The 17,054-nt window shown below is 39.9% G+C and overlaps 1 protein-coding gene across 1 annotated transcript; it reads right to left on the bottom strand.

Annotated features, from left to right (window-relative positions):
- Window positions 1-5,768: 5,768 nt before the first annotated feature.
- Window positions 5,769-15,364, bottom strand: LOC311356597 (uncharacterized protein; the record flags this gene model as incomplete). The annotated part of the gene is made up of 13 exons (XM_084476379.1): window positions 5,769-5,905; window positions 6,037-6,223; window positions 6,316-6,415; window positions 6,496-6,896; window positions 7,906-8,090; window positions 8,804-8,856; window positions 9,003-9,146; window positions 9,271-9,412; window positions 10,616-10,853; window positions 10,945-11,083; window positions 12,793-12,930; window positions 13,104-13,309; window positions 15,239-15,364. The coding sequence occupies 13 exons, from the start codon at window positions 15,362-15,364 to the stop codon at window positions 5,769-5,771; spliced, it is 2,196 nt and encodes a 731-aa protein (XP_084332505.1).
- Between the last annotated feature and the right edge of the window lie 1,690 nt (window positions 15,365-17,054).

The following is a 17,054-nucleotide window of genomic DNA, read 5'->3' as shown; positions in this document are numbered from 1 at the left end:
TTCTTTCAAGATATCCATCTGCGAACTGTAATTGTTTATTTGTTGCATTGTGGGATGGGAACCAATCTGTTTGTGTTTCCTTCAATCCACGTAATGTATGTGCTGTGACAAGGGGCGCATCTGTGAGGACGGTTTCACACTTTCAGTCCATAAGTCCATGTGTTCCGTAACGAGGGGCTGATCTGTGGGGGTGATTCAACACTTCCAGTCCGTGTGCTGTTTGTGCTGTCACAAGGAGCTGATCTGTGACGATGGTTCAAGAATGTATCATTGTAATGGTCTACATTCCTATGAGTGCTGTATGTAGGAAACTCTTTAAACTCATTCAATTGTATCTACTCTTAAAAGTGACCTTGTAATAAAGAGGATGCAATATCCATTCGGTAATGTGACTGGTTAGGCATGGTTTGACCACATTGTCTATTTTGACCTTGATTTCTTGAGCTCTCTTTTTGGGTTTTTAATGGGGCCGTCAGTGTCACACATGTGATATCCAGCTATTTGTGTGCTGTGTAAAATCTATTCTGTGTTACACAATTATATTTATATGTAATTAAATGGACACCAGCAATGTGATTTATATGGCAACTGTCAAAACTCTAAATTATATTTTTCTAAATTGATATTGAAAAATCTTGTGTACACTGTGAGTGACAAATACATTCCTATTAATTATTTTTCACATTTTTCTTCATTTACTTCATGAAACCACCATAGACAACACCACTTTACATGATTGGAAGGTTTGATTAATCAACCTCTCATGCCAGAGAGTTTGAATCATAATTGTTGGAACCTCAATGATAATTGACAATCCATTGGTAAGTTCCAATGATAAATGTCAAATCCATTATATCCTATTGCACTGACTGATGGTGCGTTAGGCGCACAATGTGATATGTTGTTTAATGATTGTAGCTTTATATATTATGATTGCTTTTTCACTGTTAAAATATTATTTAAAACACTGAATATATCATGGTAGACATTTAAAAGCTAAATTATGTAGAAACGACTGGGATGACTGAGACAGTTTTGCCATGTCTCGCATGCACAACAATGTCTAATACAACAATGTCACCTAATAATGACAAATATTTGCAAATATGAAATTCTAACCAATGACCAAAAAAACATTACTGCTTCCAAATATCTCAATATTGCTGAACATTTAACATTTAACTAGTTAGGCTATTAAGGAACCTACCAATATAGCTCTATTCATTAGTGGTGGATTTCATGATTCGTTTGAATTAATCAGTTCGCGTCGGTCAGTTCGCCAAGAAGAGTCGTTCATTCGTTCATACGTTCGTTCGTTCGCATTTCCGGTAGCGGTGAATCATGGTTCTCAGTCACTGAGTCAGTCAGACTCGGCTCCTCCCTCGTTCTCGTTCAAACGAATCGCGAATGCACGTTCTCAGCTAAGTCGGTCAGACTCAGCTCCCCCCTCGTTCTCATTCTCAAACGAACCACGATCGTGCAATGGTGCAAATGGTCATCAATCAACACAACATTAACTAAGTTCCTTTTAGCTGAGGAGTGCTTCATGTTCGGAATCGGGATGTTGTTGCCCGGCTGACTCTCGTGACGTCTCAGTCCTCGAGTCTTCACCGCTAAACACAGTCAGTGAACGAACGGCGACTCGCAAGTCAGCTGCAGCACGACTCAGCGACAGTGGGTGGAAATGGGAGTCGAGTCTCGGATAACGAACGAGACTAACGACGACGAACGAGAGCGGCGAATCAGTTCGGTTTGTTCGTTTTAAAAAGTTGTTCGTTCGAACTGATTCGTTCGCGAACGAGCCACCACTACTATTCATACCTACAGTACAACAGTCAGGTATGTAGTGCTTTAATATTAAAAGAAACATTTTGAATGAGTGAAATTCTTTGACGTTAGAACATTTTAACGTGAGTGTGTTGTTTGTGTGTTGTTTGCAAGATAGCCTTATAAGTGTTCTTGAAAGAGCCACCAGAAAAAAACACTGGCTTGTCCTTATGAAGGAGCCATTGATTGGGTTATAACATAGATGCAGCTACTAGCTTATAGATAGTAGGCTAGTTCTCAAATATATTTGTATACATACAGCATCTACATTCACAGAAGAGGAACCAAAGTATATGTACATACTTTCTATCTATAAACTATCTCTCACTCTATGGCTGTGAATTCTGGGGGGCACACTTCACAAGCTGGGCCAAACACCAAATTGAGACTGCAGAATTCTGAATGTCCATTCTCAGATTTATTATCGCTTTTAACTCAGTTTATTTGGTAAAGGTTTTGGTCTATTGTCTATCGTCTATGAAACAAAAGGAGAGGAATGGTATATAACACGCGCAGAGCATCTCTAAGCTTTATATCTATGATACACTGCCCAAGAGATTCTGCCTGGCTACCGCAATGCTGTTGCTTTTATAAACAGGTGAAGGTAGACTTCTTCTACCTCGCTAAAAACTTGATCACTTCATCTGTGTGTCCGTTGTTGCCCCCTATGTGTAAATGTTGCAACTTTGTTAAATGTGCTCAGTGCTGCCCTCTGTGGTTATGTGAGAGTATTACCTCCTAATTGTTAAATGTACTCAGTGCTGCCCTCTGTGGTTATGTGAGAGTATATTACCTCTCAACTATGTACTCGGTGCTGCTCCATGTGGCTATGTGAGAATATTACAGCTAAAAATATGTCACAGCTCAAAACCAATGCTCTTCACTTCCAAATGGTGCTCTATGTACTAAATAACCCTATTTAAGCTTAGTTACACGTTTGCATTGAAAGGGACTGAGTTATCAACTTTTCCAGTTTTTATGTGCCCAAAATGCTTTTCAAAGCGAGAGAAGCGCTTTTTGACCAACAATGTGTTTTTGACCCTAACACGTGAATTGTGCTCAAAACCAATGCTCTTCACTTCCATATGGTGCGCTATGGCCTAAATAACCCTATTTAAGCTTAGTTACACGTTTGCATTGAAAGGGACTGAGTTATCAACTTTTCCAGTTTTTATGTGTGCAAAATGCTTTTCAGAGCGAGAGAAGCGCTTTTTGACCAACAATGTGTTTTTGACCTTAAGATGTGAATTTTGCTCAAAACTAATGTGCTTCACTGCCAAATGGTGGTATATGGCTTATATATCCCAATGTAAGCTTAGTAACAAGTTTGCATTGAAAGGGACAGATATGTAAACTTTTCTTGTTTTTATGTGTGCAAAATGCTTTTCAGAGCAAGAGGAGCACTTTTTGACCAACAATGTGTTTCTGACCTTAAAATGTTTATTTTGCTCAAAACTAATGAACTTCACTTCCAAATGATTGACTAAGGGCGTGTTCACACCAGGAAAGTCCTTTGGTTCGCTCTCGTTGGTCCGGACCAAAATACAATGTTTACTTTTTGGTTTGGTGCGGTTCATTTTCACATTGCAATTTTCGGAACAGTCACAGAATTTGTCAACAAACCCACATGTATGCAAAGATTGTTTAATCATTGGACAAAAAGGTTTGGGGCGGGGTAAAGCGGTAAAGAAAAAAAGGGGGGGGGGGGGGGGGAAGCACCGGTGAAGTAAACAATCATGGATATTCAGAGTTCTATACATTGATTGATTTATGATGAGTCTCATAGTGGCGCCGAATATTATATTCTTTGAGCACTGAAACTTGCTGATTACATACCAAACACACTGGTTTTTTTAGTCAATTTTTCCTGGAAAACTCACTGTCACTGGCACTCAGTGTCCACTTTTCTTCTTTTTGATAGACATTTTGGTAATGGGGGTGTCACCCTTGATAACAACTTCTTAATAGTGGTGAAGCAAGATTGTCATTTACCACGTTGCTAAAATGTGCTGTTTATTTGCTGATCTCGTTATGTTAGTGCCCTCTGCTGGAAAAGTGTGGAATTCCTTCCTTTTAAAATTTTGGCTGCCCCCTAGCGGCTGGAGTGAGCATTTTGGTTATTTATTTTTTAAGTCATAACTCCTCAGAGGAATGGGCTAGAGACTTACTTTTTCTTTTACATACTCAGAAATTTATGCTCCACAAGTCTCAGGCTGAATTAAATCATCTCACGGGCCGGTTCCGGCCAGCGGGCCATATGTTTGACACCCCTGAGAGAGATAGTACAACCTTTGATATGTAATAATGTGTTAATTCACCCGTCCCCAAGAGTTTTATCGTTGATACATGTTTAGTATCATATTTATAAAATAGAAAAGGAAATGTAAGGCAACATTTTTTTTTATTGGGAGAGGGTGTGGCGACCTAGAAATATAACATATACAAATGTCACTGAGCTAAAAATGTAATTGGAAAAATGGTTAAACGTTATTTTAGAACTTGTCTATGTGCTGAAGTAGACGTGTGACCCAGTACGTCATCAGGCTGTGTTCTGGAATGCGGTGGTGTAAAGTTGACGTGAACAAGACACACTTTGCAAAAGTCTGGTTGCTTCATGAAAAGAAGACAGAGTCGTTCTTTCAAGGGTGCAACATGAGCAGCATGATTTTAAACTCAATTATCTGACATACAGGGAGCCAATGTAACGATTTGAGGGAGGTGTCCTCTATGTTCCTGGTACGTTTCAAGTTCCAGTGTGTAATTGTGTCATTTTGAGATGATTTTAGAAATTTTGCCAAGAATCACACTGTACAGCAAAATCTATCCTGACAGACATTATGGGTCCAAATGGCAGAAATGTTCAGCATGCGAAATAAGGAATTTACACCAAGTTTCAGAATTTCTAATCAATAGGAGGCCATGACGAGTGTTTAACTAAGACCAGAATTTATAGCGCCCCCTATGGTAATTTGGTCACCGAGCTTTTTGGAGACCTAAGTTACCAGTACACATACATGACAGAAATTTGATTTTTATTTTGGGCTAAGCTATAAATGTTTGACTTAATAATAATAATATCTAGTACAAATACAATAGGTATCCAGATACACTGTGAATACCTGAATATATATTGAAGTACTTTACTGCTGATGTTTATGAATGCGTAGCAAAGTATTTTTGCTATATTTATATATTTCTTGCTTGTCCTTTTATAACACAAGCAGAATCATATGCATATATAGGGCTTGTACATCGTACAAAGTACAACTCTCTACAATTGTACAGAGAGCCATTCATGTTTTATTCAAGCTGTAATCATTAATAATTGTTTATTTTTTTTTGAATAGTCTTCAAAATATTATGCCAACATTTATGGTAAGGTAGTGTGAGGCAATGTTGAAAACATTAATATTTAGCAAGTGTCATAAGGTTTAAAGTGATGGACAATAAGATCCACCCCCACCCCCCCACCACCAAAAAAAACCAATCACATATTACAGAGAGACATATCCAACACCCCCATCCCAGGCACACCCACCAATTTTTGGTCCTGAAAATGTCAAAAGTGATATTCATATATTTCAAAGAAAGATAATAAACTCATAATGGTTTGATATCTTCGCTGATATCCTATTGCTCAGTTGTTGGCAAAGGCTGATACTGAACAGCAGCCCTCTTGAATCTGTGAATCATCACTCCACAGATCATGGCAAGGTTTAAAGTGATGGACAACAATAAGATCCACCCCCCCCCCCCCCCACCACCACCACCAAAAAAAACCAATCACATATTACAGAGAGACATATCCAACACCCCCATCCCAGGCACACCCACCAATTTCTGGTCCTGAAAATGTCAAAAGTGATATTCATATATTTCAAAGAATTTCAAAAAAAGTATTTCAAATAAACTCATAATGGTTTGATATCTTCGCTGATATCCTATTGCTCAGTTGTTGGCAAAGGCTGATACTGAATAGCAGCCCTCTTGGATCTGTGAATCATCACTCCACAGATCATGGCAATCGCTGCTAGAAGGCATCCGACGATGAAGGCCAGGTTCAGATTGAGACCGGTCACTAGAGTAAATAAATACAACATTTGCAAATAAAATACAAATACAGAGATATTTCACCAAGTCATATGTATTTGTTTTAAAAGTGATATTGTTGTTGAAGTGATGATGTCAAATGAAGAGTTTCAACATTACCTCTGCTCTCACTTGCTGGTGTGCTTCGCAAACGCAAAGGACCCTGGGAAATGAAGTGGACTCCTGTTTCAATAAGAGCCTCTCTCTTTCTCCGATGATGCTGCTGGTTCGATGTTAGACATCCCTTGGCGCACCTGGTATTGTTGTTCCCAGCCTCACATAGAATGACAGAACAGCTGATGTACACCTGTACATAATGAGATATCCCGTCAATACATGGCCACACTTTAGCTGTTCTTCTGCAGTTTTATCTACTTTGTTGAATTAATTTGGTTTTACCTGGTCATGTATTCCTATGAATTTGAAGGCATCAATTGAAATCCGAAACTGTTGATTATGACTTGGGGAATAGATGACAATTGTGGGGTCCACTGTACACCTAGTTTAAATCAAATTGTTAGTTGTTTTTTAGCTAAACAAACAAAGTAAGGAAGACAAATAGGTAGGAAGGTAGTTTACCCGTTCTCTATGATGGGGTAGGTTGGCTGGTAATTTGGGTTATCGTAAGGTGAAGCTCTGCAGGACTCCACGAACAGCACAGTGTTATTGACTGAAGACGTGGCTTCTATTTGCATGTAAATCTTCTCTCCAACTTCATAGTCCAGTGGGTATAAACTGGGACTGACCATTGTGCGAAAAAGGTTGTCTGGGTAGAACTCAAAGCCATAGGTGAACCTCCCAAAGCCCCTCTCTATTAATGTAAGGTTGTCCCTGTGTATTGTGAACCCCAGGGTTACATTTCCATGCTTTGGGTACTGGCAGGAAAACCCAACTTCCAACAGATGTTTCCTGGTTATGATGTCTCTGGCATCGTCAAAGGTGGTGATCTCATTCTTGAAGATGAGATTATCATTATCCTCCTGCAGATCAAGGACACTTAAATTATATATCAATAATTTAATCAATAAATATCAATAAATTAATTTGACAACATTTTATACCATGTCCAGTGAAAATTCTAGTGTTGAGATCCCAAAATGAGAGGCGGCAGTTTCGGATATCGTCTAGAGACAGACATCTCTTGTCTATTTAGAGTACGGTAAGATTTTTATTCCATGTGAATCTCATGCCCCTGTCACACAATTTGGCGAACACGCTGGAATATTTTGAAGCAAGTGGACCATCGTGGTATACGCTGGCATAAGTCGTAGTACTACGTCGTAGTCGTCTGGAGTTTTCTTGACTGTTGACAGCGTGAGGTCTACTGTGGTAATGATTTGAACCAGCTTTTATACACCGTTATGGTGCCGCCTACTACGCATACGTTAGACTGTCATTGGTCGCTGAGAATCACCTTTCGCTGAGCTAAAAGTCACTAAGCTAAAAGTCACTGAGCTAAAAGTCGCTAAGCTAAAAGTCACTGAGCTAAAAGTCGCTAAGCTAAAAGTCGCTAAGCTAAAAGTCGCTGAGCTAAAAGTTTTTATTTTGAAACAGAATTCGCCAAAAATAAAACACCCTTGTTTCATTAAAAGATTGCTGCCTTAAAAAAATGTACTTGTTATCGTACAGCGTTGCATATTGAAAAAAATTATAATAATAACTTGTTCGAAAAGGTATGCGTTACCGAAAAAAAAAAAAAATTGTTTGAAAACGAACTAATTAACTTATTACTTTCTTTTGAAAACTAACGTGTTACTTTACTTGTAACAACAAAGATCAAATCTGAGTACTGTAACATGTTACTTTGTAGCAGGTTACCCTCAACACTGTTTGCAAGTGGCAATGGTATAATATGATTCTAATTGTTAATAATATGAATAATATTGTTATTGCTGTTATCGAAAAATACCTACACACCTGCAAAGTGCATTCCTTTCTGACAACCGCACAACTCAACACAGATTATACCTTACATAATATTTGCATTACCTCAATCGTAGTACCACATGCATTGAGAGGGATGATACCAATGACATGAGTGCCATTGGAGTGTAGACTGCAGGCTGTGCTGCTGGAATCAATCAGCTTCAGGTGATCTTCATTGAGCCCATTGAATGAGGATTTATCCAACTCTACTGCCATTGAGGTTTCATTGCAGATCACGTGGACTTTGACTGGTGTGGAGAATTGTAGAAGTTGTTGATTTGTTCACGATTAAAAACATACTCGATAGAGAATGACTGCTATTAAAAGTGTTTTCAAGCTCTCTACAAATTATCAATTGTAAACCGTTGCGATCCTGATTCAAAGAGATTTTTTCTCAGTCTAAAGAGGTAGATTGGTTGTATGAGGGAGGTTGATAACTGTGGTCAAAACCACCATTGCTGTGTTGTGCCTATATTTGCAATGATTCTGCAAATCCTAAACTAGGCATTTTTATTCTTCACCCCTTCTTGTTTTCGCCCATTCTGAGAGATTGTGCAAAACATCGCTGTGGTTCAAACCTGCAATCTGTGTGCACATGTCAAGCTGGTATCTCTCGTAAACTGCCCCATATGTGTAAACAATCCGGTATCATGCGACTTTGTTCGAAATCTTTCTATTGAAGTGTCCCAGAGCACGATTGTCCAATTTTCTTTCATGATACACAGAACGAAATGTAAACCCATGGATTTTGAATGGGAGTGTTTCTTCAACTTCAGAAGGGAGGTGCACAGATAGAACAGTGCACTCTCTAGTTATAACAGGGGCAAAACCTAAACACATTGCATTATTTTATCAGCTACATACATTTCTTCAACAACATAACTGTCAATTAAATGTAATGTAACAAACATAACGTTTGCTTTGTAATTGATTCAAAAGTGTAAAAAAATTCAATACTCACCATGTTCAACATTCACCACAACACATCGCATTTCAGACTGATACTTCTGATTCCTGAAATTGATTTAAGGCAACAAGTGACTTTTATGTCACTTTTATGGTCAATATTGGAACGGGAGAGACTTTTTTGACACTTAATACAAATACAGTATATTCAAATAATAGTATTGTGGTTGGATGTATAAATTAAAGAAACCTACCAACGAGTTGCTTCAGCAATAAAGCAAATTGGAACATGGTCTCCGAGATTGTATTGAGTAGGGGTCCATCGAATGTAAAACTCTCCCTGTGCGATCCTGTGTTTGGTGGTATTCAGGGGTCCACTGAAGATTATATCCCCTACTCTGTAATAAAACAAAAGGAATTACTATTTAGAATATCAAGTTGTGGTTGACACTTGAGGCGCTATGAACAACTCGTATGAGCCGTTTTAGATGTAACATTGTGTCAGCAGATAAATGTCCTTACATTGAATGAGAAGCTTGGGCTTTGATCCTCATTTCAAATTCTTCATTGACTTGAGCATTCAGATGGTCTCCATGACTTGGTGTTGGGTAAACAAACCTTGGCAGGTACTCTCCTTCAGTGCAGGACGGCACAGCTGAATCCACTACAATTTAAGTAGAAATGTTTTAGCTTACAAAGGCATGCAATATCCTGTACAACTTTAGAGCATGTGTAACGCATACAGTAAGCATTGATGGCGCATTTACACCAGAGGGTGCGGTCTAGTGGTGGATTTCATGATTCGTTTGAATGAATCAGTTCGCGTCGGTCAGTTCGCCAAGAAGAGTCGTTCATTCGTTCGTTCATTCGCATTTCCGGTAGCGGTGAATCATGATTCTCAGTCACTGAGTCGGTCAGACTCGGCTCCTCCCTCGTTCTCATTCTCAAACGAATCACGATCGTGCAATGGTGCAAACGGTCATCAATCAACACAACATTAACTAAGTTCCTTTTAGCTGAGGAGTGCTTCATGTTCGGAATCGGGATGTTGTTGCCCGGCTGACTCTCGTGACGTCTCAGTCCTCGAGTCTTCACCGCTAAACACAGTCAGTGAACGAACGGCGACTCGTGAGTCAGCGCGACTCAGCAACTAGTGGGTGGAGCTGGGAGTCGAGTCTCGGTGAACGAACGAGACGAACGACGACGAACGAGAGCGGCGAATCAGGTCGGTTTGTTTGTTTTAAAGAGTCGTTCGTTCGAACTGATTCGTTTGCGAACGAGCCACCACTAGTGCGGTCGGTTCAGTCTGCAAATGTGCAGCACGGGTCGTGTTTCCACCGCCAAAAGTGGGCATGATCCGGACTGAGCCGTATTGAGCCGTACTCGTCTCACAGTACTCCTCCATTGGGGTACTGAGACGTCTGAAAGGAGAGTGGTCTGGTCGCAAAACTGATGGGGGAGTGGAGCTCCACTGTAGAACGGAAATACATCACCTCCACTATCTACAATTACGTAGATTAACAGAACATTACAATACCCTGATGTTTCTGCATTAGTTAGGATCTATTTCTATTTCTATACATATAGCAGTATTGTTTCATGCTGTTTATACAACTTACTTCCTTATTCAAGTGAAGGTGATGTATTTCCGTTCTACTCCACTCCACCATGAGTCTGCAACCAGACACTCTTGGAGGAAACACGAGCCGTAACTGAGCTGAGCTAAACCGCACCTTCACTTGGCAGGCTGACGAGTGCTGGGTCGAAGCGTACCCGCCAGTGGAAATGCGCCATAAGTAACAGTTAGGTATTGTTTTTTATCATCATCAATATTCCTCCAACTGCCTAAACCCACTAAATTTCTTACCAAGAAGGGAAAATTGCAGAGGAAGTTTACTGAGGGGAGCAGGATACTGAGCATTTGTACTCGTAGTAGGTGTTGTTGTTGTCCACCAAGGAGGTCTCGGTGCAGTCAGGGGAGACCTTGTGGTTTGAGTTCCATTTGTGGAGGTCAAGGTGATGGTGCTTCTTGGAAAGTCTTCTACTACCAACTCAAACACATATGTCCCAGTGATAGTGACTCTGTAGTGTAGGATGCAAGTGCCCTGACAATATAAATTGGATAGATTAGGGAAGAAAACTAGAAGCAAATTCAATCAGTTCACATGTTGTTAAGGAAGATATGTTTTTACAAACCTCATCCAGGTAGAAACCCGTGGGTTGTATGCATGTTGAGCATTCTATGTGAGGGATGGTTCCATATCTGCATATGACTTGATCACCATCAGCGTCTACTGTCATCAGGTGGTATGATCTCGGGCAGTTTGAAGGAACTCTAAAAAGTACAGAATTTACAATTAACAGCTATAGGAATAATAATAATAATTGTGCATAGGAATGCACAATATTGATATCCCTTTTCTGTAATTCTTCTTCCGACCAAACTTGCAATTAATGTGGCTACTGAACCAATCGATTCCATTCAACATACTTTTTGAGAAAAAAGTATGTTGAATGAAAAAAATAATTTTGGAATGGAATTGGAATTCAATGGTTCAAAGTTTATCCTTAACCTTCTTTCAAAGGTTTAAAAAATCAAGACTTGTATATTCAATAATCTGAAAACAGAATTTCGGTTACCTTTTATACTTTTTTTTTTAGTTCCATGCCCCCCCTCGTTTTCAGTTGGTCTCATTGATTTACGCTGAGGGAGGAGTGCAAGGACGTGCAGGCAGTGTTGCCAGATTGGGCATTTTTTGCTGCTCAATTTGACTACTTTTTACGACGTTCAGGCAGCGTTGCCAGATTGGGCGATTTATCCCGCCAAATTTGACTACTTTAAATCATGTTAGGCTGGAAAAATGAGCATTAGGCGAGTACATTCAATTTCGGCTGGTTTTAAAAAGAACTGGCGGGATTATTATAATTCTTTCTACAAACATCAATCAATACCACACCTTTCATATGGCATATAGTTTGTGCAGCTAGTAACACTATTACTTCAGCTACTTCTGCTACTACTTCAGTGACTACTACAGCTACTAATACTACTACTACTACTACTACAGCTAGTACTACTACTACTACTATCTTCCAGCTTTGACAGTATTACAGTTTAGCTTCCAGCTTTTGTAACAATGTATTTCAGCACTTTGCTGCTTCAGGTAATGCAATTTGGAGTCAGTCAGTTTTCAATTTCAGCTTCCAGGTTTTTCAGCAGTGCACTGCAATACATTTGACCTTTCAGATTCTTCAGTTCAATTCATTTGACATTTCTGCATCTTTAGCAATGCTTTGCGCTTTTCATTAATTGGTATGCAACCATTTAATTTTTTTTAAATGGTGTGCATGTTTACATGGTTTACTCCATTTAGACTTTTGAACTCTGTTCAAATCCCTTCACTTGATTTAAGCCATTTAACGTTTCTTTACGTCTTAATCTATCTGGCTTCATTAAAACACATTTTCAACCTCACTTTGTACTACAGCACTCAGCATTTTCTGCAGGAAATGCATTTTCTAGTATTGACTGTGAAGCATATCTAACTACCCCCCTCATCTTACCCACAGAAAAGTTAATTGTTCAAAGGTTGTGCAATTAAGAAAAGAGACTGAAGTTGATGGTTTCTATGTTCAGTGTCTGATTTCTGTCCAACCATAACTCAACTCATCCACACTCAACTGTCAATCTTTGCATTGGCTATACAACCCTCAGCTGAATTTAACTGCAAAAAGATCATAAAGTTCACAGGCATTTCTATGCACAGTAATCCCTTATGCGTGGGATTAGATTTTCTAGTTGTTATTCTTACTTACTTTTTTAGTATATGGTTGGAATGGTGTATTTTACCCTGACTTCACTAACTGAGCTAATCGATCTCATCTGCTTTCATTGATTTTTTTGCTAACTCAGTTAAATGCTAACTGGAACTGGACTGTATTTTCTTATGAACGTAATTGATTTAAGGCATTTACGTTGATTAATACAGAGTTCATAAGATTGATATGTGATTGCCCACAGCTCAGAATATGGTAAAGACGTACCTCAGAAAAGGTAGGATAGCATTATTTGGAGAGCTGTTTGACTGCCAGGAATCAGATCTTCTCTTCAAGTCCACATGTGTGAATAGTCCCCAGGACCCTATGTTATTCACATTGGAAATCCAACAGCAGCTAACTTTCCTATATAGAAACAAAGTTGCAGCTAAATAGCAGAACTCTTGAGCTACTAGCGGCAGGTGTGCATTTCTACATCACATAAATAATTTAGGTTAATTGAGATTCAATTATTCCTACAAAATGTAAATATATTTCATAAGCAATAAAAACGATTTTAATTATGAAAGAAAAATCACCTCATTTCAAAGGGATCGTCACTGGGGAAATATCTTGACTCCACTATTTCCGTTTCGCACCAACCATTTGTAGAGGGTGCTGAATTAGTGCTAGTGTCAATAACACCATATTGGGATGCCCATTTGTTGCCACAGTTACCGCTCAAACATGTCCAACCTGAGGCTTTTGAGCAGCTACCGAAGGTTTGTCTGAAATGTAGATCCACCTGTGAAGCACACTTCAGTGTTAAATATGTTTTAACTTGACCTTTTTACAGCAATGATATGTTTACTGGAATTATGCATGTCTGCCTGGTTCTATATATATATATATATATATATATATATATATATATATATATATATATATATATATATATATTCAATATATATTGTTTTTGCATTCATGAAAAAGCCTGAACACATCTTAGAATCACTTAAGTAGCCACATTACAATTATGATATGTGACACATTTCAGCCGTAATATCCTCACCTAGCCACAGGCAGCAGCACCGAGCACATACAATAGTTAAGAGGTAATATCCTCACATAGCCACAGGGAGCAGCACCGAGCACATATAATAGTTAAGAGGTAATATCCTCACATAGCCACAGGGAGCAGCACCGAGCACATATAATAGTTAAGAGGTAATATCCTCACATAGCCACAGGGAGCAGACTTACCACATGTAATAAAAGCTGCAACACTTGTACATAGTCACAAGGGGATCTGGGGGGTATTCCATCAACCAAGCTAAACCCAAAGCCCGGCTTATTTTGCTTAGCCTGGCTTCTTTCAGCTAGGGTTGCGTTCCATTAATGTGGCTTAAGGGAATCTCCGCTAAGTAACCATGGCAACTTATCCGACCAAACAACCATCAAGCTAAACGTAAAGCCTGGCTTCTTTCAGCTAGAGTTGCGTTCCATGAACGTCACTTAAGGGAATTTCCGCTAAGTAACCACACGAGTATGTGGGTACGAGGCGTTACCTGTCTATTTAAGCTCGAACTTAGCTTTTTACCAGGGGATCTGCTGGGCAGCGTATCGTTTAGATATTCAGCTTGGAGAAGCTCAGCGCGTGTTATATACAATTCCTCTCCTTTTGTTTCATAGACAATAGACCAAAACCTTTACCAAATAAAGTGAGTTAAAAGCGATCTTGTTTCGGCCACCTTTTCTGGATTAAAAGAACATAACAGATACATAGACATCAACATCAAAAGCAATGCAGAAACCAAAACAAGGGTACAAACACCACATTAACAGCCCACACATTCATTACAATTATTGAATAAATGAAATGACAGATGCAGAATATGTCAAATTAGGGTACGGTTGTTTTTCAAGTAAACTATTGTGTCCAAGGTCTTGAAAGTCCTGGGATGATGCAACTCACACATTGTAAATCATTCAAAGAAATCCTTGAAATCATTCTCTATACTAAAACAGTTGGCTTATGCATCTTCCAGTTCATGTAATTTGGCTAACAAAAATCAAATGTAACGATGGAAGTGACGTCATCAATTCTTGGTCACCAAATGCAAATTACTGGGCACTATATATTTAAATTGGGTATATGTAATCTGTGTTAAATTTCTTCAGCCCAGAAGTTGGGTATTGTATTTAAATTTTTGGTTAATGTACATCGTGTAATGTATGCTCTAATGCAGTGGTTCTCAAACTTTTTATACCGTGTACCACCTCAGCTCACACAGGAGGCACTTTTAACAATTGTATACCAACAACCTTTTTTCAAAAAGCCTAATTATTATTATAAAATAAGACTTATGAGAAGGCTGTAGGATGACGGTTGTAAGATGACGTTTAAGATGCAATTTGCTGTTTCATGGATTCATTTCACTGTCACCGTTTTTTACAGTTCTGCTAAAAATGTATCCTCCTGTCTGCACTTCACTACCAATTAGTTCCCTCTTGGAGCCACGATCGCAGTGTTTTTGAACCATTCATAATTTTAGCACTCATGCTGTCCGTTTAGCTGGTAACCCTTCCCTTTACAGTCCCCTAATTACTAGGTAAATATATGGTAAATTATAGTATATTACTGGGTATTATTGGGTACTAATGTATACAAAAAAATCCAAAAATATTAAATAATTTCTTTCATTCAATTATTAGGTTGCTTGAGAATTGTTACCTGAAGTGACCCATCCGGGTTTCTTCCTTTGGGAACAAATTTCATAGTGCCTCCAAAAAAGTGTGATGCGGATGAAGCTGAGATCAGCAGGAGCAGCTGGACTGAGAACACCAAGTAGGAAGCCATGGTACTTGAATCTCACCAACTGTCCTCCATGGAGCAGGATTTGCTCTTATACTTACAGAATCAGTTGATGTATGCCCCCACCCATCACATACCCTTATCTTACCTCATCTTACCACAGACACTTATCTTATGTTTGGTTTCAGTTTAGTTACAATAATACAATTGCGTGATGCATTGCAAAGCAATGCATTTCTCACCTCATTCACCTCATTTCTGATTGGCTAAAGGATAAGAATTTTTTTTTTTTACCATTGCCAGTATCAACATAACTGACTGGATAAACAACATTCTCAATGTTCTCAATGGCCTGGGAGTATGCCCATCCGGTCTACATGTGTTTTGTGGATTTGGAGAAGGCGTATGACCGGGTCCCCCGGGAGAAACTGTGGGTGGTGCTGCGGGAGTACGGGGTGAGGGGGTCACTCCTCAGGGCCATCCGATCTCTGTACTCCCAAAGCGAGAGCTGTGTCCGTGTTCTCGGCAGCCAGTCAGTTCCGTTCCCGGTGGGTGTTGGCCTCCGCCAGGGCTGCGCTTTGTCACCAATCCTGTTTGTGATATTCATGGACAGGATATCAAGGCGTAGTCGTGGTGGAGAGGGGTTGCAGTTTGGTGAGCTGAGGATCTCAACACTGCTCTTTGCAGATGATGTGGTCCTGATGGCATCATCGGCCTGTGACCTTAAGCACTCACTGGATCGGCTGGCAGCCGAGTGTGAAGCGGCTGGGATGAGGATCAGCACCACTAAATCTGAGGCCATGACTCTTAGCAGGAAACCGGTGGATTGCCTTCTCCGGGTAGGAAATGAGTCCTTAGCACAAGTGAAGAATTGGAGCAGCGGGGGCGGTATTGCGTTTGCTTTACCGCACCGTTGTGACGAAAAGAGAGCTGAGCCGCAAGGCAAAGCTCTCGATCTTCGTTCCTATCCTCACCTATGGTCATGAGGGATGGGTAATGACCGAAAGGACGAGATCACGGATACAAGTGGCCGAGATGAGTTTTCTCAGGAGGGTGGCTGGCTTCTCCCTTAGGGATAGGGTGAGAAGTTCAGTCATCTGGGAGGAACTCGGATTAGAGCCGCTGCTCCTTTGCTTAGAAAGGAGTCAGTTGAGGTGGTTCGGGCATCTGGTAAGGATGCCCACTGGACGCCTCCCTTGGGAGGTGTTCCAGGCACGACCAGTGGGGAGGAGACCCCGGGGAAGACCCAGGACTAGGTGGAGAGATTATATCTCAACACTGGCCTGGGAACGCCTCAGGATCCCCCCGTCAGAGCTGGTCAATGTGGCCCGGGAAAGGGAAGTCTGGGGCCCCCTGCTTGAGCTGCTGCCCCCGCGACCCAACCCCGGATAAGCGGATGACGATGAGGATGTGTGTAGCACGAAAAAGTCAGAGAAATACTCCCATTCAAAATGTGTGGGTTTACATTTTGTTCTGTGCAGCACGAAAAAACTTGGATAATCATACTCTAGGACACGATTCAATAGATGAATTTTGAGCATGAGCATGAAATTGCGTGATACCGGGTTGTATAATGTATACTACCCCTATACAATGACTTATAATAGTGATCATCTCCTTTGCTCTCTGTGTATCTGATTTGGCAAATTAAATAGCAGAAATCTAGAACAATAAGGTTTAAATAAATCAAATTAGTGATAAGTCTGGTGTCCACAGCAATGTAAAATCCTACAAT

The sequence above is a fragment of the Micromesistius poutassou genome (genome assembly GCF_964030765.1).
Source record: "Micromesistius poutassou genome assembly, chromosome: 12".
NCBI classification, from domain to species: domain Eukaryota; kingdom Metazoa; phylum Chordata; class Actinopteri; order Gadiformes; family Gadidae; genus Micromesistius; species Micromesistius poutassou.
The sequence above is the reverse complement of the archived record's forward strand: the minus strand, read 5'-3'. Positions and strand labels throughout refer to the sequence as shown.